Source organism: Pseudophryne corroboree, chromosome 2 (assembly GCF_028390025.1).
Source record: "Pseudophryne corroboree isolate aPseCor3 chromosome 2, aPseCor3.hap2, whole genome shotgun sequence".
NCBI lineage: Eukaryota > Metazoa > Chordata > Amphibia > Anura > Myobatrachidae > Pseudophryne > Pseudophryne corroboree.
The window spans coordinates 366,223,701-366,248,099 of NC_086445.1; the positions used below are offsets into that span (position 1 = coordinate 366,223,701).

The window sequence follows — 24,399 nt, forward strand, 5'->3', positions numbered from 1 at the left end:
TCAGTGAAAGAGTTGGGATAAATAAAACCCCTGCACAAGAAGTACCATAAATTACTGAGATTATATAGCTACTGTATTGGGAAAACAAGGTGTTCCTGTCAGTGTTACATCACGCCTCATAACCATTATCAAAGTTTTATATTTTCTATTACTGAAGGTAGAACCACCTTCCTGGACCAATGCAGATATAAAAAAATAAAAAAAATAAACCTTTTGTCCAAACTTGAGCACTTAAGGCCTGATTCAGAGATGTACAGTATACAAAAAAAATGCTAACGACACTTGTGTATTATTTTCAGGTAGTCAGATTCAGATAGTGGATGTTGAGGATGATGATCCCTAGCACTAGTGTCTAATTCTAAATGGTCACATTCGGCAATATGCTCTGCTGTGCTCCAACCCTCTTAAGTTCTGGGTCATGTACTTTATACTGTTGGCCCGATGCTATGGATCTTGGGCATACAGTGCCATTGCTTGGTGCTTCAGTCAGTGGAGTAGTTCCCAGTGTTGAGTCTCCAGTCCATACATGCACAGTAAATTGACAGCTGTCTAAACTTGGTGTCATGCCCCCTACTACCATAAATTAGAAACCCACCTGACTATCAGTGCTTTGTGATTCCCTCCACTGTCTTAACCCCACTACTCAAACCCGACTTTCAATGTATCAGACTTGCTTTTGGCTAATTCTTGTCTGCTCTAATCTAACCTTTACTGTACCAGACCCAAATTAGTTATACATGAGATTCACCATGTTGTCTCCATACAGGTAAGGAACACACTTTGTTCAAATATCTATTGTGGTTGCTCACTGCCTCTTACAGTCTGTCTCTGCTACTGGGGTCCAACCTACAAAACTGAGTGCAAGAGTCTTTACGTAATCTTGGCATAGAAGCTCTGCTGGCACTGATTGATGATTTCTTTTGTCACTCTGATTATGCTATTTGTGTATATTTTAGCAACATGTTTGGTTTTTTTGTACGTGAAACAGAGTTGTTTCTGCTGTACTAGTTGTTTTATCAATTGAATGTTTTTGTTATAAATACAGGGCCATTTCTTTACAATTTGGCTCCCAGTGCGAACAGTAAAAAATGCATCCCATGGACATTTTAAAACACACGTGCGCCCAAAAAAGTGGAGAGGCCTTGCCGGAAAAGACTACCTTACACCCAAGTTATGCAACCTGCACACCCAGACATTGTCCACCACAGGAAAAAATAAGAATTTACTTACCGATAATTCTATTTCTCATAGTCCGTAGTGGATGCTGGGGACTCCGTAAGGACCAGGGGGAATAGCGGCTCCGCAGGAGACTGGGCACATCTAAAGAAAGCTTTAGGACTAACTGGTGTGCACTGGCTCCTCCCCCTATGACCCTCCTCCAAGCCTCAGTTAGGATACTGTGCCCGGACGAGCGTACACAATAAGGAAGGATTTTGAATCCCGGGTAAGACTCATACCAGCCACACCAATCACACCGTATAACTTGTGATCTGAACCCAGTTAACAGTATGATAATAGAGGAGCCTCTGAAAAGATGGCTCCCAACAATAATAACCCGATTTTTGTAACAATAACTATGTACAAGTATTGCAGACAATCCGCACTTGGGATGGGCGCCCAGCATCCACTACGGACTATGAGAAATAGAATTATCGGTAAGTAAATTCTTATTTTCTCTAACGTCCTAAGTGGATGCTGGGGACTCCGTAAGGACCATGGGGATTATACCAAAGCTCCCAAACGGGCGGGAGAGTGCGGATGACTCTGCAGCACCGAATGAGAGAACTCCAGGTCCTCCTCAGCCAGGGTATCAAATTTGTAGAATTTAGCAAACGTGTTTGCCCCTGACCAAGTAGCTGCTCGGCAAAGTTGTAAAGCCGAGACCCCTCGGGCAGCCGCCCAAGATGAGCCCACTTTCCTTGTGGAACGGGCTTTTACAGATTTTAGCTGTGGCAGGCCTGCCACAGAATGTGCAAGCTGAATTGTACTACAAATCCAACGAGCAATAGTCTGCTTAGGAGCAGGAGCACCCAGCTTGTTGGGTGCATACAGTATAAACAGCGAGTCAGATTTCCTGACTCCAGCCGTCCTGGAAATATTTTCAGGGCCCTGACAACATCCAGCAACTTGGATTCCTCCAAGTCCCTAGTAGCCGCAGGCACCACAATAGGTTGGTTCAGGTGAAAACGCTGGAACCACCTTAGGGAGAAACTGAGGACGAGTCCTCAATTCCGCCCTGTCCGAATGGAAAATCAGATAAGGGCTTTTACAGGATAAAGCCGCCAATTCTGACACGCGCCTGGCCCAGGCCAGGGCCAACAGCATGACCACTTTCCATGTGAGATATTTTAACTCCACAGATTTAAGTGGTTCAAACCAATGTGACTTTTGGAACCCAAACTACATTGAGATCCCAAATTGCCACTGGAGGCACAAAAGGAGGCTGTATATGCAGTACCCCTTTTACAAACGTCTAAACTTCAGGGACTGAAGCTAGTTCTTTTTTGGAAGAAAATTGACAGGGCCGAAATCTGAACCTTAAAGGACCCCAATTTCAGGCCCATAGACAGTCCTGTTTGCAGGAAATGTAAGGAATCGACCCAGTTGAATTTCCTCCGTCGGGCCTTACTGGCCTCGCACTACGCAACATATTTTCGCCAATTGCGGTGATAATGTTTTTGCGGTTACATCCTTCCTGGCTTTAGATCAGGATATGGATGACTTCATCCGGAATGCCTTTTTTCCTTCAGGATCCGGTGTTCAACCGGCATGCCGTCAAACGCAGCCGCGGTAAGTCTTGGAACAGACAGGGTCCTTGCTGGAGCAGGTCCCTTCTTAGAGGTAGAGGCCACGGATCCTCCGTGAGCATCTCTTGAAGTTCCGGTTACCAAGTCCTCCTTGGCCAATCCGGAGCCACGAATATAGTGCTTTCTCCTCTCCATCTTATCAATCTCAGTACCTTGGGTATGAGAGGCAGAGGAGGGAACACATACACTGACTGGTACACCCACGGTGTTACCAGAGCGTCTACAACTATTGCCTGAGGGTCTCTTGACCTGGCGCAATACCTGTCGAGTTTTTTAATCATGTGGACGACTTCTGGGTGAAGTCCCCACTCTCCCGGGTGGAGGTCGTGCTGAGGAAGTCTGCTTCCCAGTTGTCCACTCCCGGAATGAATACTGTTGACAGTACTATCACATGATTTTCCGCCCAGCGAAGAATCCCTGCAGCTTCTGCCATTGCCCTCCTGCTTCTTGTGCCACCCTGTCTGTTTACGTGGGTGACTGCCATGATGTTGTCCGACTGGATCAACACCGGCTGACCTTGAAGCAGAGGTCTTGCTAAGCTTAGAGCATTGTAAATGGCCCTTAGCTTCAGGATATTTATGTGAAGTGATGTATCCAGGCTTGACCCTAAGCCCTGGATATTCCTTCCCTGTGTGACTGCTCCCCAGCCTCGCAGGCTGGCATCCGTGGTCACCAGGACCCAGTCCTGAATGCCGAATCTGCGGCCCTCTAGAAGATGAGCACTCTGCAACCACCACAGGATGGATACCCTTGTCCTTGGTGACAGGGTTATCCGCTGATGCATCTGAAAATGCGACCCGGACCATTTGTCCAGTAGGTTCCACTGGAAAGTTCTTGCGTGGAATCTAACGAATGGGATTGCTTCGTAGGAAGCCACCATTTTTACCCAGAACCCTTGTGCATTGATGCACTGAGACTTGGTTCGGTTTTAGGAGGTTCCTGACTAGCTCGGATAACTCCCTGGCTTTCTCTTCCGGGAGAAACACCTTTTTTCTGGACTGTGTCCAGGAACATCCCTAGGAAACAGAAGACAAGTCGTCGGAACCAGCTGCGATTTTGGAATATTGAGAATCCAATCGTGCTGCCGCAACACTACCTGAGATAGTGCTACACCGACTTCCAACTGTTCCCTGGATCTTACTCTTATCAGGGAATCGTCCAAGTAAGGGATAACTAAAATTCCCTTCCTTCGAAGGGATATCATTTCGGCCATTACCTTGGTAAAGACCCGGGGTGCCGTGGACCATCCCTACGGCAGCGTCTGAACTGATAGTGACAGTTCTGTACCATAACCTGAGGTACCCTTTGTGAGAAGGGTAAATTTTGACATGAAGGTAAGCATCCTTGATGTCCCGAGACATCATGTAGTCCCCTTCTTCCAGGTTCGCAATCACTGCTCTGAGTGACTCAATCTTGAATTTGAACCTCTGTATGTAAGTGTTCAAAGATTTTAGATTTTAGATTTAGAATCGGTCTCACCGAGCCGTCTGGCTTCGGTACCACAATAGTGTGGAATAATACCCCGTTCCCTGTTGCAGGAGGGGTACCTTGATTATCACCTGCTGGGAATACAGCTTGTGAATGGCTTCCAAAACTGCCTCCCTGTCAGAGGGAGACGTCGGTAAAGCCGACTTTTGGAAACGGCGAGGGGGAGACGTCTCGAATTCCAATATGTACCCTTGAGATATTACCTGAAGGATCCAGGGGTCTACTTGCGAGTGAGCCCACTGCGCACTGAAATTCATTGAGAACGGGCCCCCACCGTGCCTGAGCTTGTAAGGCCCTAGCGTCATACTGAGGGCTTGGCAGAGGCGGGAAAGGGTTTCTGTTCCTGGGAACTGGCTAATCTCTTCAGCCTTTTTCCTCTCCCTCTGTCACGAGCAGAAAAGAGGAACCTTTTGTCCGCTTGCCAACAAAGGACTGCGCCTGATAATACGGCGTCTTATTTTGAGAGGCGACCTAGGGTACAAACGTGGATTTCCCAGTTGTTGCCGTGGCCACCAGGTCTAAAAGACCGACCCCAAATGTCCCTTTTCAAAGGCAATACTTCCAAATGCCGTTTGGAATCCGCATCACCTGACCATTTTACTGGTAGAATTGGACAACGCACTTATACTTGATGCCAGTCGGCAAATATTCCGCTGTGCATCATGCATATATAGAAATGCATCTTTTAAATGCTCTATAGGCAATAATATACTATCCTTATCTAGGATATCAATATTTCCAGTCAGGGAATCCGACCATGCCAACCCAGCACTGCACCTCCAGGCTGAGGCGATTGCTGGTCGCAGTATAACACCAGTATGTGTGTGAATACATTTTTGGATACCCTCCTGCTTTCTATCAGCAGGATCCTTAAGGGCGGCCATCTCATGAGAGGGTAGAGCCCTTGTTCTTACAAGCGTGTGAGCGCCTTATCCCCCCTAGGGGGTGTTTCCCAACGCACCCTAACCTCTGGCGGGAAAGGGTATACACCAATACTTTTTAAGAAATTATCAATTGTTATCGGGGGGAAACCCACGCATCATCACACACCTCATTTTATTTCTCAGATTCAGGAAAACTACAGGTAGTTTTTCCCTCACCGAACATAATACCCCTTTTTGGTGGTACTCGTATTATCAGAAATGTATAAAACATTTTCCATTGTCTCAATCATGTAACGTGTGGCCCTACTGGAAATCACGGTTGTCTCTTCACCGTCGACACAGGAGTCAGTATCCGTGTCGGCGTCTGTATCTGCCATCTGAGGTAACGGGCGCTTTAGAGCCCCTGACGGCCTATGAGACGTCTGGACAGGCACAAGCTGAGTAGCCGGCTGTCTCATGTCAACCACTGTTTTTTTTTTTTTATACAGAGCTGACACTGTCACGTAATTTTCAACAGTACATCCACTCAGGTGTCGACCCCCTAGGTGGTGACATCACTGTTACAGACACTCTGCTCCGTCTCCACATCATTTTTCTCCTCATACATGTCGACACAAACGTACCGACACACAGCACACACACAGGGAATGCTCTGATAGAGGACAGGACCCCACTAGCCCTTTGGGGAGACAGAGGGAGAGTATGCCAGCACACACCAGAGCGCTATATATATATATATACAGGGATAACCTTATATAAGTGTTTTTCCCCTTATAGCTGCTGTATGTTTTAATACTGCGCCTAATTAGTGCCCCCCTCTCTTTTTTTAACCCTTTCTGTAGTGTAGTGACTGCAGGGAAGAGCCAGGGAGCTTCCCTCCAACTGAGCTGTGAGGGAAAATGGCGCCAGTGTGCTGAGGAGATAGGCTCCGCCCCCTTTTCGGCGGCCTTATCTCCCGTTTTTCTGTATATTCTGGCAGGGGTTAAATGCATCCATATAGCCCAGGAGCTATATGTGATGTATTTTTTGCCATGTAAGGTATTTTTATCATGTTTTATTGCGTCTCAGGGCGCCCCCCCCAGCGCCCTGCACCCTCAGTGACCGGAGTATGAAGTGTGCTGAGAGCAATGGCGCACAGCTGCAGTGCTGTGCGCTACCTTATTGAAGACAGGAACGTCTTCTGCCGCCGATTTTTCCGGACCTCTTCGCTCTTCTGGCTCTGTAAGGGGGCCGGCGGCGCGGCTCCGGGACCCATCCAGGCTGGGCCTGTGATCGTCCCTCTGGAGCTAATGTCCAGTAGCCAAGAAGCCCAATCCACTCTGCACGCAGGTGAGTTCGCTTCTTCTCCCCTTAGTCCCTCGATGCAGTGAGCCTGTTGCCAGCAGGTCTCACTGAAAATAACAAACCTAAACTAAAACTTTTACTAAGAAGCTCAGGAGAGCCCCTAGTGTGCACCCTTCTCGTCGGGCACAGAAATCTAACTGAGGCTTGGAGGAGGGTCATAGGGGGAGGAGCCAGTGCACACCAGTTAGTCCTAAAGCTTTCTTTAGATGTGCCCAGTCTCCTGCGGAGCCGCTATTCCCCCTGGTCCTTACGGAGTCCCCAGCATCCACTTAGGACGTTAGAGAAAAGAAAATCTGGATTCATGCCCCTTACATTATTTGTCATGTTTTCTCCTTATAGTAATGCCCCTTACACAATATGCCATGCACAGTAATGCCCTTTACACAATATGCCACAAACCGTAATGCCCTTTACACAGTATGCCACACACTGTCATGCCCTTTTCACATTATGCCACACACTAATGCCCTTTTCACATTATGCAACACACCATAATACCATTTACACAATATATCACACACCGTAATGCCCATTACACATTATGCCACACACCATAATACTCATTATTCATTATGCCACACACCTTAATGCCCTTTACATAATTTGCCACACACCATAATACCCTTAACACAATATGCCACACCCCATAATGCCCCTTACACCTTATGTCACGCTCCGTAATTCCCCTTTCACAATATGCCACACCATAATGCCCTTTAAAAATTATGCCTCACACTGAAATGCCCCTTAAACATTATGCCATACACCTTAATGCCCATTACACACTATGCCACACTTTGTAATAACCCCTTACACATTATGCTACATCATATTATACCCTACACAGTAATGCCCCTGATACCATATTATGCCCCACAATTATGCCCCTGGCACAGTAATGTCCCTTACAAATTATGCCCCTGACACAATATTATGCCCTGCACAGTAATGACCCTTACAAATTCTGACACATAATAAGGCTACCTGCTTTTTAACTACCGGCTCGTTGTCAGGGTATCATGCCAACCCTCCATTTGGTGCTTGTAGTCACCTGGATTTATTGCAGCTTCTTCTCCCAGTGGGTCAGTGGTACCGGTACTTCCGGGTACCGCTGTTCGTGCCTATGCCTTTCCCTGTTACTAGAGGTCCTACAGGTCCTCTAGCATCTGTTTCCTCTGAGGTGGCAGCCATTTTGGGAGGGTAATTTTCAGCAGTATTCCATGCAGATGGCCAGACCGCATGGAATTCTGCTGCATAGACACTGACTACAGGCGCCCCATGCACGGCTCGCCTGGCCCTAGAAACGGCGCTATATAAATATAGAAATGGTTAAACACATGGGTGCAAGTGGGACTTGGGAAGGTTGGATGACATAATTTGCATTGAATTACAGTACGTAACCCTAGCCCAGACCCCTGTTCCTAGTAAAGTGGGCAGGATGCAGAGATAATATCAGGATTCACAGCTCTTTGTAGAGGGGGCAGAGCTAAATGATGTGAGAATCATATAATTTTAGCCCTGCTCCAATACCCAGAGCCACGGATTGCATCATTATACCGCTAAAGGGTAGCACCTAATGACGCAAACATCCAGCCCCGCCCCCCAAATTGACTGGACGCATTTCCTCCATTGGTGTGCCTGGAGAGTATGCCTGCCACTTATATTTGCTGCTTTGTATATGCACACATTTATTTTTTTAATGGACTAAATTTTGCCTGTGATTTGGGGTGCAATTATATCAAACTCTATGTCAGCCCCATTAAGCTGAGATATTTAGCTTAGAATTTTATAATATTCACCAAGTAATACTGACAACTGACAATACATTAAAGATACGGGAATTATCAATATTATCATAACATTGTGAAGTACTGAATAAAACTTCTACAAAAATAAATTTTCATTGCTCACAATTTCCCCCTATGAGTTATACATCATTACAAAAGAAGTGGGACCTTCATTTATAGAACATGCAACTGATTTGTGTAAGTGAACTGGCAAAACTCATTCTTCAACTCAGACGAACACCTTAACCATGACAAGATTTACTATCACACAGCTGAGTGCACAATGCTCTTTTGCTTGCTCTCAATGTCACTGCTCTGGAATTTTTTGGTTGAATAAAAAAGAACCTATTATATTTAATACCAATTTCTATAAAATAGTCAAAAACATATAAATAATGACAACACCAGAAAGAAGCATAAAAATGAGAACATTAATCATAATACCCTAATAAAAACAATTGGGTCTTCAAAACGATACTCTGTGTACATTTTATGTTTATTTTCCATGAATATCTTGTTAAAATTCCAATTTGCAATGGGATATTCATAGGGATGACCTTGACAGAAAACACTTAGGGCAAACGGACTGTCACATTATTTGCAGGGTTTCATATAAACCCAGACAAGCTGTACTGATTGTTGCTCATCTATATTATACAATTTTATTTTTTTCTATACAAATGGTAGCAGCATATAATATATAGTGATATTTAACCCGTGCCCTACATGATATTTTGCAAAAGCATTACACCTCATTACTCATTGTAAAAGATGCTATAGTGTATGGGTTATCAGATGTGAATATGCATACAGTCATTCCAGCTATACTATATAGTGCATGGACAAATACTGTATGAAGCCTGCTGTGGCCAGTGCTGGATGTCTGGATAGGTACAGTACCCTGCACCAGCCTCTAAAATACAACATTGTAATCTATCCTAAATCATAATCTGCAAAGATCCCACATATGAAACATGCTCTGGAATAAATGGTAAAGTACTCACAGCATTTGATAAAATGATAGTGAGACATTCTTCAATCTTGCCCGATAGCCTTGGTACAGTTGTCTGCATTCTTTGCTGCAAAAACTCTTGTGTATAGACGTGCATTATTTAGATTCCTCCATCAGGTATCCGTTTCACCCCTCCAAGCATTATTTATTTAGTAAAGCTTATATTCCAAGGTACTGAAGAGGCTTTCTATTCATTTTCACCTGTCTGCTGAAGTTACCGTAGACCTTCATGTGTGTCTTGAACCATAGCCACTGCATGTGCCAACGTAGTATATTTGCTATGCATGGCTATTAATCCTACATCATTGGAAAGAGAGGAATATGACTGGTGTGCAGACTCATTCCTTCAGATTAGAGGTGTGATGCTGCTGCTTCTGCAGCACTGCGGCTCTCACAGTCTTGTCTCTTAATAGCTTTCCATATTGTTCGGATAGCAGCAAAGTAAGATTGGTTGCTTAATTGTATGAAGTTGCAGAAAAAGGGGTGTTGCATCGTACTAGCGGATGCTGCCTTCAGCCAAACATGAATCGATTCCTAGCTGTTGTTAATAGAGATTATTTTAGGCACCACCAGTTGTTGTGTGACACAGGCTGGAAGAACAGCTGCTCAAAATAATCTCTATTCAGCATTTTGAATTTTTATCCATTTGTCAAAAGAAAGGATCAAAGTGAAATCTAACTCTGTAGACGTAACACTAGCATGAACAAAAGAGAAATAAATGATGCCAAGGATTGTCTGCATTTTCCCGTCTCATCTGATGTTTTACATGAACTGAACTTTAATAGGTTGTCACAAGCGTAATAAGCAGAACTTTATAATACTGTGATGTTACATGCTTTATTATTTATTTATTACCAGTTATTTATATAGCACACACATATCCCACAGCACTTTTACAGAGAGAATAATCGTCCACTCACATCAGCATTTTAGTGGTCGTTTGTAAATCCTCAACTTCAACTACTGATTGATATTACATTAAGAAAACCCTATAATTAATAGGCCGGAATCCCGGCTGCAGAATGTCGATGGGGGACGGTCGAGCGAAACAAAACCCCTTACGGGCTTGGTGGTAAACTGCGCTCACCACAGGATCTATTCCCACTCTATGGGTGTCGTGGACACGAGTGGGAATAGTCCCTGCTAGGTGGCATGCCGACTGTCGAGGTTTCGAGCGTGTGGGATGTACGGGTCGGTATTGTGACCGGCGGTCTCCTGACATAACTACATCCCTGTTATATAACTAACACCGGTGACACTAAAGATTATGGTCAATGGTCTTTGTAAAGGTTTCCAATTTTTCACATCCCATATGCATAGTAGACTAGAAACCTAAAGGGCATTCATTAACAAAAAAATAAACACAATATGTATTAAAAAAATGGAATAAAACGGCTACAAAAACGGGAAAAAAATAAAGAAAGAAATACAGCCATTTTTCTGTGGTTGCCCTGTCATCATCATCCTGAGATGATCTTGCTTATTGCCACCCAAGAAAATGTGTTATCTAGCTTTAACCCTTTTACTAGTGAGGGGTTTCTCAGTTCTGTGCTGAGCCCCTACAGAATTTTCAACGTTGTTTTCGTCACATTTCAACATCAATATATTTATTGCACTTTTCAGATAACAGTCTTTTTGCTGTCTAATAAAATTCCAACAATTTTTTAAAAAAACTAATTGAAAAGCTAATGTGATTTTGTTTCTTTCTTTCAAACACCACAAACACTTTATGGCCCCTACTTGGGCATTAATCCACCTTACCAAAATTGCAACCCGCAGGGTCCTATGGGCCTGATTGATATTTGTAGGCAAACCTGATGGTTTATGTACAAATACGATGTTTAGGGGTCTGCGCATGTGCATGAACGGGTCTTGCGATTTTGCTCGCAGTCCCCCCAGTTTTGAAGGTGTGAAGGGTTCACAGACTTCCTTGACCCAGGTGTCTGGACTCTATGGCCAGCTTGAGCAAGTTTGGTCACGATGGTGATCCGTGGCTGTGTCCTCAGGTGCAGCACTCGGATCACGCTAATGCTAACAGGAGGCTCCTACAGATGCCTCCTGCTGCATTCGAATTTTGAAGACATGGAACTGTGCATCCGCTTCCTTGTGACTGTGCAATTCCATACAAACATGGATCGGGCCCATAAAGTGGTGGGGAGAGATTATATAATATAAGATTCCATCTTACATTATATAAACTCTCCCCACTGGTTCACGTACCATATAGGAGTATCATTCAATGATACTAAGTATGCTGTATATCATGGATCTTCAACCTGCGGCCCTCCAGCTGCTGTGGTTCTACACATCCCAACATGCCCTGCCTCAGTTTTAGCATGCCTTAATAGAAAAACTGTGTCAGGGCATGCTGGGATGTGTAGTTCCACAGCAGCTGGAGGGCCGCAGGTTGAAGACCCATGCTGTATATACTGTAGTATACAGGGGGGCGCCCTCAGTGTGTCCATATCCGTCTTTGCTGCATATATCAATGTTCTGCAGTGGTACCGCAATGCGTATGCTTTGCAGCACACCACATGCATTCGTACCTGCTGCTGGACCCATTGCCATCAATGGATAGTGGAAGCGTGTGTGCACACGCAAACTTCTAAGCCACGATTCGCTTGCTGCGTCGCGCAAGGATGTAAAGGGTCACATCTGTATACCTGTATATATCCCCAGCAGCAGTAACCCAGGAACTGGCAGACCACACACATCTCAGCCTTCACCCAGTATCTCACAATAAGATACTCCTATATATGACATGAAATAGGATGTGGGGGGACCATACTGTGATTCGGCTATGGGACATAAAATCACAGATCAGCACACTATCACAGTTGCATACTGAGCCCTATTAAGAGGGCTAATTTCAAATAAGGAAGAATAAAGGGCTTTATTATGGGGCATATAATCAATATGCCTCCTAATAAAATTGTTCCGAAATTACCCCCAGGGGAGTAGCACGGGTAAAGCAACTGGTGCTCCAGCCATTAGCATGGGCATGAAGGCGACCACTTCCCCTCTTCTCATATCACTCCCAACTCCTCTCTTTGACTCCTCTGAGCTGAGTACCACCTGTCACCCTGGCCTTGATGTTAGCCAACCCAGGTTACACGGCTTGAGCATCAGTCACACAGGTAAAGAGAACATGGCGGCTGTGTCCCTGCTGCAGAGGGAATGTCTAAGCCAGGTGCTGCTGCTGTGAGCTCGGAACGCAGCGCCATTATCACGCCTGACTGCTCTGAAATTTTTCTCCCCAAGCCAAAACATTCTCTGGCACTCCCCCCCCCCCCCCCCATAATTGCCACTAGTAAAGTGATGAATCTGCGTGCGCCGAAGGCACGCGCTGCAAAAAGCGGCATGGCCTTGCTGAAATGGGTGTGGCTTTGCACAAAGGGGCGTGGCATTGCAGGAAAAGACTACCTTATACCCAAGTTTTGCAACCTGCATGCCCAGATGTTGGCCATCACAGCAAAAAAAAATAATCCTGATTCATGCCCCTTACATTATTTGCCATTTTTCCTCCTTATAGTAATGCCCAGTATACATTATGCCACATACTGCAATGGCCCTTAGACATTACGCCACACACAATAATGCCCATGACACAATATGCCACACACCATAATGCCCCCGACACATTATGCTACACACCGTAATGCCTGTGACACATTATGACACGCATCGCAATGACCTCGAGACATTATACCACATACCACAATGCCAGTGATATAGTATGCGACACACCGTAATGCCTGTGACACATTATGACACACACTGCAATGTCCGTGATACATTATGCCACACACCGCAATGCCCATTACACATTAAGTCCTACAGTAAGGCTTCTAATTACTTTTAAATTACCTGCTCATTGCCAAGGGTTTCATGCTCATGGTTCCATGCACGGTGCCAGGGGTTTTCATGCTCAGGGTGTCATGCTCGTTGCCAGGGGTTTCATGCAGTAGGTGTTATGCTTGTTGCCAGAGGTATCATGTGCTGGGTTTCAAGCTTCTTGCCAGGGGGTAATATTTGTTGCCAGGGGTTTCATGCACTGGGTGTCATGCTCGTTGCTAGGGGGTAATGCTTGTTGCCAGGGATTTCATGAGCTGGGTGTTGTGCTTGGAACCAGGGGGTAATGCTTGTTGCTAGGGCTGTGCTCCCAGTGCCACATATGCCCCCAGTGCCAGATATTCCCCCACAGTGCCAGGTACACATATGTCCCCAGTGCCCCATATGCCCCCCCAGTGCCAGGTACACATATACCCCCCCCCCAGTGCCAGGTACACATATACCCCCCGTGCCAAATATGCCCTCCCAGTGCCAAATATGCTCCCCTAGTGCCAAATATGCCCCCCCAGTGCCAAATATGCTCCCCAGTGCCAGATATTCCCCCACAGTGCCAGGTACACATATGCCCCCAGTGCCCCATATGCCCCCCCAGTGCCAGGTACACATATAACCCCCCCCCGGTGCCAGGTACACATATACCCCCCGTGCCAAATATGCCCTCCCAGTGCCAAATATGCTCCCCTAGTGCCAAATATGCCCCCCCAGTGCCAAATATGCTCCCCAGTGCCAGGTATTCCCCCACAGTGCCAGGTACACATATGCCCCCAGTGCCCCATATGCCCCCCCAGTGCCAGGTACACATATAACCCCCCCCCGGTGCCAGGTACACATATACCCCCCGTGCCAAATATGCCCTCCCAGTGCCAAATATGCTCCCCTAGTGCCAAATATGCCCCCCCAGTGCCAAATATGCTCCCCAGTGCCAGGTACACCCCCCCGTCCCCCCCCGCTGCTGTGCGTTTTGGGAAGGAGGACACGGAGGGCACAATGCGCACCTCTCCTGTGTGTCCCTCCTGGGTCTGCGGCGGCAGCGGCGTGTCTGTAAAATGAAGTGCTGGTTCGTGAGCCAATCAAAGCTCATGAACAGGCACTTCATTTAACAGACACGCCGCTGCCACCGGAGACCCAGGAGGGACACACAGGAGAGGCACGCGCTGTGCTCTCTGTGTCCTCCTTCCCAAAACAGCCTCAATCAGTGGCTGCGCCAGCGCCCCCGCAGCCCTGCGCACCTCCAATCGACCGCAGTGGCTGCGGCCCCCTAGCTATGCCACTGACTGGAACAAAGTTTATAGTCCTAGACCAAGGTACAGTAGTAGAGAAAACAGGAGAATTATAGAGTGAGACTTAGCAATTTATCAGTGGGCCTAGGAAGTGTGGAGCACAAGCCTATATTGGGCTTGTTCGTTCCCACTTGCCAGCTTTGCTACCATATTAAAAAAAAAAAAAACATCCCCAGTAGTGACTTGGATCAATAAAACTATCTTTAAAAAAAAAAAACATCAACAGAGGATGTGTGGGACTCCACAGACGCAGTTTTCATGTGTATAAGAATGACAAAATGCTATTCAGCTTGAAAGGCATAGGCCACAGAGAACCAGGGCATTATTTTGGGGGGTTGGGTATAGAATCCAGACAGTCTGAATCCTTACAGTCAGAATGCTGGCAACAGGATCCCGACGGTGCCTGCAACCTTTGATAAGTATTTTTCTGCTAACCCTAACTCCCCCCACATCACAGCCTAACCCTAACCGTCCCCTTCAGCAGCCTAACCCTAACCCCCCACTCACTGCAGTTTAACCCTCCCTCCATCAGCCTAACTTTATCCCTTGCACTTACCTCTTCAAGTTGTCCGCATTTTGACCCATCGGGATCCTGCCACCAGTATTCTGGCGGTTGACATTGTGGCCATTGGGATGGCAGTTACATACCATTTTAGGAGAGTACCTGACACCACTGGAAAGAGAGAAGGCGTGTCCAGAAACCCCATCTTTACCATTTCTTCCATGCTCAAAAACATCTTATCTCTAGATTGGAGTAAAGGGTCCCATACACTTATATGACATGACGGTCCGTCATGTCGTATAAGATTTCGTCCAGCCTCCCAGCAGCCTCCCCGTTGGTAAGATAGTATTAGATATATCATATGCAGTATTTTTTGCATATGATGTATCTTTTACTATCCTATCTATTTACTGCAGGATCCGACATATCACGAGTGCAGCACTCGTGATATGTCGGATCTAGGGGGATCCGATCCGATGCCCACGGGAAATCGGATCGGGGGAAAAGCACCCCAAAAATGCCAGATTTCACCCAATATATCGGGTCAAATGCCTGAATTGGGCTGAAATCGGGCATAATCGGCCTAGTGTACGGGGCCCTTAACACTGGACCATGTAGGAGGGAGAATATTGATCTTTGAGAATTAAGGCAAACATACAAGAATCCCACAAATGCCATAAAACGTTGAAAGGAGAGGAATAAGAACAAAGAACACATATACGTGGTTTATAATCTCATTAAAGAACATACTTTTCCTTTATTTTTCTCTAAACTCAGCGCCAACAGTGAACATAATTTTCTATGGATGATAAATCACATTCATCAGCCTCCATAAAGGGGTTAATAAAGTATGTACAGATAAAGCAGTATATAGTTACATTATAAATCATCAACAAAGTCTGGGGAGTTAAGCATATAATCACTCTGTTTACAAGGCATATAAACAGATTTATTCAATCATTCTGTTACAGCAATGAAGTAAAACATTGTAAATTATCATATTTGCTGACACCAGCAGCCAGTGAAAGTCTGACCCACTCATTATGCATGCAAAAAACAAACAAATGACAGGAAAACTATCCAAGACAATGTAAAAACCTTAATTGTGTCTCTTACTGGAGAAAGCAGTTCTGCTGTATGAGTGCTACTGTATGTATCCATCTGCAGTTCCTGTTGTGCATTTATAAATTAACACATTCAGTCCCAGTATGTCACATGAGAGCTCTGTATCAACACCACAATCATTCTGTACAACTTGTCAGCAGCTCCATGCCACCAAGTGTCAACAGATCTCATTTTCTTTATTAGAAGAATCAAACGGCTTCTCAATTTAGTCACAGCTCGATGTTTTCACAGGCGGACACATATTTGATTTCTGGGGCCAGCAGCACAACACAGATCACAGCAGCAGCACTCAAAACAGCATGCTAGCACCCCTCACGCCTCTTCCAGCACAGCACCCCTCACCAGTGGCGTAAGTTCGCCCCAGTCGCCTGGAGGCATGATAAATGTTGGTGCCCCCCCTACATACTGTATACATACACACCCTTCATATGTAGCTATCCGGCACTCATGTTGAACAGTAGTAGCGTGCTCAGGTCAGTGGCAAACGCAGGATTTGCATGGGGGGGTTTCCAGAACTGGGCGGAGCCAATCACGGGGGTGGGGACTGAGGCGACCCAGTATATGCTGGGTCCGTAAAACTAGTGTGTCTGTGTGTATATATATATATATATATCTACACACATATATATATATACATATATCTACACACACACACATATATATATATATATATATATATATACATACATACATACACACACACATACATACATATACACGGGTGGTCTTCAGTAAGCCGGCGGTCGGGCTCCCGGCGACCAACATACCGGCGCGGGGAGCCTGACCGCCGGCATACCGACACTTATTCTCCCTCGTGGGGGTCCACGACCCCCCTGGAGGGAGAATAAAATAGTGTGGCGCACGTAGCGTGGCGAGCGCAGCGAGCCCGCAAGGGGCTCATTTGCGCTCGCCACACTGTTGGTAAGCCGGCGGCCGGCCTCCCGGCGCCGGTATGCTGGTCGCCGGGAGATCGTAGCGAACCCATATACACATATACATAGCATATTAAACATGCATACATAAATATATATATATATATATATACAGTTATACACACACACACACACACATACAGTACACATATATATACACATGTATATATATATATATATATATATCATATGTGTGTGTGTGTGTGTGTGTGTGTGTGTGTTTATATGTATGTATGTATGTATATACATGTGTATATATGTAGGCACATGGATATATATGTACTATAATTAAAATAAAGTAAACTTTTATTGCACTTGCAAGTGCCACCAGGAAGACAGCAGGCTGCAGAGGATGCTAGACAGTCATTAATAATACTCATGCGGCTAAAAAAAAAAAAAAAAAAAAAAATATATTTTTTTTTTTTTTAGTGGAGGGGGTTTCTGGGTACTCGGAAACCCCCCCTGGGTGCGCCACTGCAGGTGCCTTTCCAAATAGTAATATAGATACACATAGAAAGTGGACGGCACTCCAAGTCAGTCATCACAATAAAATAGACACCAGCATACCTTTATAGCACACCTACAGGGGTTCACTACGGCTGGCCGGCGGTCGGGCTCCCGGCGACCAGCATACCGGCGCCGGGAGCCCGACCGCCGGCTTACCGACAGCGTGGCGAGCGCAAATGAGCCCCTTGCGGGCTCGCTGCGCTCGGCGCGCTACGCGCGCCACACTATTTTATTCTCCCTCTATGGGGGTCGTGGACCCCCACGAGGGAAAATAAGTGTCGGTATGCCGGCTGTCGGGCTCCCGGCGCCGGTATGCTGAGCGCCGGGAGCCCGACCGCCGGCATACAGAAGACCACCCCACCTACAGTACTCCCTCACCCAACAGTGTGTCACAATGTAGATGCTTTGGCGCAGCGGTGTGCCGATATACAGTATATATATATATATATATATATATATAAACAACACACAAACGCCTCTTTCACTTAAACACACACACCTCTCACTTACACTCACACCTCTTAATTACACACGCCTCCTTAGCTTAAACACACACATGCCTCCTTCGCTTAAACACACACAATCCTCACTTACACACACGCCTCTCACTTACACACACACCTCTCACACACGCCTCTCACTTACACAAACGCCTCTCACTTACACATGCTTCCTTCACTTAAAATCACACACACGCCTCCTTCTTTTAAACACACACACACACACACACACACACACACACACACACTTCCTTCACTTAAACACACAAACATGCCCCTTTCACTTACACACACATGCCTCTCTCACACATACACACACACACACACACACACACACGTCTCCCTTACACGTACATATGCCTCTTTCACTTAAAAAAACACACACACACACACACACACACTAGTGATGTGCACCGGAAATTTTTCGGGTTTTGTGTTTTGGTTTTGGATTCGGTTCCGCGGCCGTGTTTTGGATTCGGACGCGTTTTGGCAAAACCTCCCTGAAATTTTTTTGTCGGATTCGGGTGTTTTTTTTACAAAAAACCCTCAAAAACAGCTTAAATCATAGAATTTGGGGGTCATTTTGATCCCATAGTATTATTAACCTCAATAACCATAATTTCCACTCATTTTCAGTCTATTCTGAACACCTCACACCTCACAATATTATTTTTAGTCCTAAAATTTGCACCGAGGTCGCTGGATGGCTAAGCTAAGCGACACAAGTGGCCGACACAAACACCTGGCCCATCTAGGAGTGGCACTGCAGTGTCAGACAGGATGGCACTTCAAAAAAATTGTCCCCAAACAGCACATGATGCAAAGAAAAAAAGAGGCGCACCAAGGTCGCTGTGTGACTAAGCTAAGCGACACAAGTGGCCGACACAAACACCTGGCCCATCTAGGAATGGCACTGCAGTGTCAGGCAGGATGGCACTTTAAAAAAATTGTCCCCAAACAGCAAATGATGCAAAGAAAAAAAGAGGCGCACCAAGGTCGCTGTGTGACTAAGCTAAGCGACACAAGTGGCCGACACAAACACCTGGCCCATCTAGGAGTGGCACTGCAGTGTCAGACAGGATGGCACTTCAAAAAAATTGTCCCCAAACAGCACATGATGCAAAGAAAAAAAGAGGCCCACCAAGGTCGCTGTGTGACTAAGCTTAGCGACACAAGTGGCCGACACAAACACCTGGCCCATCTAGGAGTGGCACTGCAGTGTCAGGCAGGATGGCACTTCAAAAAATTGTCCCCAAACAGCACATGATGCAAAGAAAAAAAGAGGCGCACCAAGGTCGCTGTGTGACTAAGCTAAGCGACACAAGTGGCCGACACAAACACCTGGCCCATCTAGGAGTGGCACTGCAGTGTCAGACAGGATGGCACTTCAAAAAAATTGTCCCCAAACAGCACATGATGCAAAGAAAAAAAGAGGCGCACCAAGGTCGCTGTGTGACTAAGCTAAGCGACACAAGTGGCCGACACAAACACCTGGCCCATCTAGGAGTGGCACTGCAGTGTCAGACAGGATGGCACTTCAAAAAAATTGTCCCCAAACAGCACATGATGCAAAGAAAAAAAGAGGTGCACCAAGGTCGCTGTGTGACTAAGCTAAGCGACCCAAGTGGCCGACACAAACACCTGGCCCATCTAGGAGTGGCACTGCAGTTTTCTAGCGAGAGGATGAGTGCTTCCATCCTCATGTGAATCTGAACCACTAGCCATGGACATAGGCCAGGGCCTCAGCCGTTCCTTGCCACTCTGTGCCGTAAATGGCATATTGGCAAGTTTACGCTTCTCATCAGACGCTTTCAATTTTGATTTTTGGGTCATTTTACTGAACTTTTGTTTTTGGATTTTACATGCTCTCTACTATGACATTGGGCATCGGCCTTGGCAGACGACGTTGATGGCATTTCATCGTCTCGGCCATGACTAGTGGCAGCAGCTTCAGCACGAGGTAGAAGTGGATCTTGATCTTTCCCTATTTTAACCTCCACATTTTTGTTCTCCATTTTTTAATGTGTGGAATAATATGCCAGTATCAATAGCAATGGCCTACTGCTATATATACTGCGCACAACTGAAATGCACCACAGGTATGGATGGATAGTATACTTGACGACACAGAGGTAGGTAGAGCAGTGGCCTTCCGTACCGTACTGCTATATATACTGGTGGTCACTGTCAGCAAAACTCTGCACTGTACTCCTCCTATATAATATACTGGTGGTCCCCAGTGCCCACAATAAAGCAGTGTGAGCACAGATATATGCAGCACACTGAGCACAGATATGGAGTGTTTTTCAGGCAGACAACGTATACTAGTGGTCACTGGTCAGCAAAACTCTGCACTGTACTCCTCCTATATAATATACTGGTGGTCGCCCAATGCCCACAATAAAGCAGTGTGAGCACAGATATATGCAGCACATTGAGCACAGATATGGAGTGTTTTTCAGGCAGACAACGTATACTGGTGGTCACTGTCAGCAAAACTCTGCACTGTACTCCTCCTATATAATACAGCTGCTCCCCAGTCCCCACAATTAAGCAGTGTGAGCACAGATATATGCAGCACACTGAGCACAGATATGGAGTGTTTTTCAGGCAGACAACGTATACTGGTGGTCACTGGTCAGCAAAACTCTGCACTGTACTCCTCCTATATAATATACTGGTGGTCGCCCAATGCCCACAATAAAGCAGTGTGAGCACAGATATATGCATCACATTGAGCACAGATATGGAGTGTTTTTCAGGCAGACAACGTATACTGGTGGTCACTGTCAGCAAAACTCTGCACTGTACTCCTCCTATATAATACAGCTGCTCCCCAGTCCCCACAATTAAGCAGTGTGAGCACAGATATATGCAGCACACTGAGCACAGATATGGAGTGTTTTTCAGGCAGACAACGTATACTGGTGGTCACTGGTCAGCAAAACTCTGCACTGTAATCCTCCTATATAATATACTGGTGGTCCCCAGTGCCCACAATAAAGCAGTGTGAGCACAGATATATGCAGCACACTGAGCACAGATATGGAGTGTTTTTCAGGCAGACAACGTATACTGGTGGTCACTGTCAGCAAAAATAAGAATTTACTTACCGATAATTCTATTTCTCGGAGTCCGTAGTGGATGCTGGGGACTCCGTAAGGACCATTGGGATAGCGGCTCCGCAGGAGACTGTGCACATCTAAAGAAAGCTTTAGGACTATCTGGTGTGCACTGGCTCCTCCCCCTATGACCCTCCTCCAAGCCTCAGTTAGGATACTGTGCCCGGACGAGCGTACACAATAAGGAAGGATTTTGAATCCCGGGTAAGACTCATACCAGCCACACCAATCACACCGTACAACTTGTGATCTGAACCCAGTTAACAGCATGATAACAGAGGAGCCTCTGAAAAGATGGCTCACTACAGCAATAACTATGTACCAGTATTGCAGACAATCCGCACTTGGGATGGGCGCCCAGCATCCACTACGGACTACGAGAAATAGAATTATCGGTAAGTAAATTCTTATTTTCTCTAACGTCCTAAGTGGATGCTGGGGACTCCGTAAGGACCATGGGGATTATACCAAAGCTCCCAAACGGGCGGGAGAGTGCGGATGACTCTGCAGCACCAATTGAGAGAACTCCAGGTCCTCCTCAGCCAGGGTATCAATTTTGTAGAATTTTACAAACGTATTTGCTCCTGACCAAGTAGCTGCTCGGCAAAGTTGTAAAGCCGAGACCCCTCGGGCAGCCGCCCAAGATGAGCCCACCTTCCTTGTGGAGTGGGCATTTACAGATTTTTGGCTGTGGCAGGCCTGCCACAGAATGTGCAAGCTGAATTGTACTACAAATCCAACGAGCAATAGTCTGCTTAGAAGCAGGAGCACCCAGCTTGTTGGGTGCATACAGGATAAACAGCAAGTAAGATTTTCTGACTCCAGCCGTCCTGGAAACATATATTTTCAGGGCCCTGACAACGTCTAGCAACTTGGAGTCCTCCAAGTCCCTAGTAGCCGCAGGCACCACAATATGTTGGTTCAGGTGAAACGCTGAAACCACCTTAGGGAGAAACTGAGGACGAGTCCTCAATTCCGCCCTGCCCGAATGGAAAATCAGATAAGGGCTTTTACAGGATAAAGCCGCCAATTCTGACACGCGCCTGGCCCAGGCCAGGGCCAACAGCATGACCACTTTCCATGTGAGATATTTTAACTCCACAGATTTAAGTGGTTCAAACCAATGTGACTTTTGGAACCCAAAAAACTACATTGAGATCCCAAAGTGCCACTGGAGGCACAAAAGGAGGCTGTATATGCAGTACCCCTTTTACAAACGTCTGAACTTCAGGGACTGAAGCTAGTTCTTTTTGGAAGAAAATTGACAGGGCCGAAATTTGAACCTTAATGGACCCCAATTTCAGGCCCATAGACACTCCTGTTTGCAGGAAATGTAGGAATCGACCCAGTTGAATTTCCTCCGTCGGGCCTTACTGGCCTCGCACCACGCAACATATTTTCGCCAAATGCGGTGATAATGTTTTGCGGTTACATCCTTCCTGGCTTTGATCAGGATAGGGATGACTTAATCCGGAATGCCTTTTTTCCTTCAGGATCCGGCGTTCAACCGCCATGCCGTCAAACGCAGCCGCGGTAAGTCTTGGAACAGACAGGGTCCTTGTTGGAGCAGGTCCCTTCTTAGAGGTAGAGGCCACGGATCCTCCGTGAGCATCTCTTGAAGTTCCGGTTACCAAGTCCTTCTTGGCCAATCCGGAGCCACGAATATAGTGCTTACTCCTCTCCATCTTATCAATCTCAGTACCATGGGTATGAGAGGCAGAGGAGGGAACACATACACTGACTGGTACACCCACGGTGTTACCAGAGCGTCTACAGCTATTGCCTGAGGGTCCCTTGACCTGGCGCAATACCTGTCGAGTTTTTCCCAACGGTTTATAATCATGTGGAAGACTTCTGGGTGAAGTCCCCACTCTCCCGGGTGGAGGTCGTGCTGAGGAAGTCTGCTTCCCAGTTGTCCACTCCCGGAATGAATACTGCTGACAGTGCTATCACATGATTTTCCGCCCAGCGAAGAATCCTTGCAGCTTCTGCCATTGCCCTCCTGCTTCTTGTGCCACCCTGTCTGTTTACGTGGGTGACTGCCGTGATGTTGTCCGACTGGATCAACACCGGCTGACCTTGAAGCAGAGGTCTTGCTAAGCTTAGAGCATTGTAAATGGCCCTTAGCTTCAGGATATTTATGTGAAGTGATGTCTCCAGGCTTGACCATAAGCCCTGGATATTCCTTCCCTGTGTGACTGCTCCCCAGCCTCGCAGGCTGGCATCCGTGGTCACCAGGACCCAGTCCTGAATGCCGAATCTGCGGCCCTCTAGAAGATGAGCACTCTGCAACCACCACAGGAGGGACACCCTTGTCCTTGGTGACAGGGTTATCCGCTGATGCATCTGAAGATGCGACCCGGACCATTTGTCCAGCAGGTCCCACTGGAAAGTTCTTGCGTGGAATCTGCCGAATGGGATTGCTTCGTAGGAAGCCACCATTTTACCCAGAACCCTTGTGCATTGATGCACTGGGACTTGGCTCGGTTTTAGGAGGTTCCTGACTAGCTCGGATAACTCCCTGGCTTTCCCCTCCGGGAGAAACACCTTTTTCTGGACTGTGTCCAGGATCATCCCTAGGAACAGAAGACAAGACGTCGGAACCAGCTGCGATTTTGGAATATTGAGAATCCAATCGTGCTGCCGCAACACTACCTGAGATAGTGCTATACCGACCTCCAACTGTTCCCTGGATCTTACCCTTATCAGGGAATCGTCCAAGTAAGGGATAACTAAAATTCCCTTCCTTCGAAGGAATATCATCATTTCGGCCATTACCTTGGTAAAGACCCGGGGTGCCGTGGACCATCCATACGGCAGCGTCTGAACTGATAGTGACAGTTCTGTACCATAAACCTGAGGTACCCTTGGTGAGAAGGGTAAATTTTGACATGAAGGTAAGCATCCTTGATGTCCCGAGACATCATGTAGTCCCCTTCTTCCAGGTTCGCAATCACTGCTCTGAGTGACTCAATCTTGAATTTGAACCTCTGTATGTAAGTGTTCAAAGATTTTAGATTTAGAATCGGTCTCACCGAGCCGTCCGGCTTCGGTACCACAACAGTGTGGAATAATACCCCGTTCCCTGTTGCACGAGGGGTACCTTGATTATCACCTGCTGGGAATACAGCTTGTGAATGGCTTCCAAAACTGTCTCCCTGTCAGAAGGAGACATCGGTAAAGCAGACTTTAGGAAAACGGCGAGGGGGAGACGTCTCGAATTCTAATTTGTACCCCTGAGATATCACCTGAAGGAT

The 24,399-nt window shown here is 46.5% G+C and overlaps 1 protein-coding gene across 5 annotated transcripts in view; it reads right to left on the reverse strand.

Moving 5' to 3' along the window:
• Positions 1-24,399, reverse strand: part of MYO16 (myosin XVI) — a 1,104,874-nt gene that overhangs the window by 995,954 nt on the left and 84,521 nt on the right. The window contains exon 1 of one of the 5 annotated variants that reach the window (XM_063953179.1): positions 9,315-9,727. The exons of the other annotated variants lie outside the window; for them this stretch is intronic. Coding sequence (XP_063809249.1) covers positions 9,315-9,342 — 28 coding nt within the window. The 5' untranslated portion in view covers positions 9,343-9,727. Of the gene's footprint in view, positions 1-9,314; positions 9,728-24,399 lie in introns of those variants that run through there. 5 annotated transcript variants of the gene reach the window in all.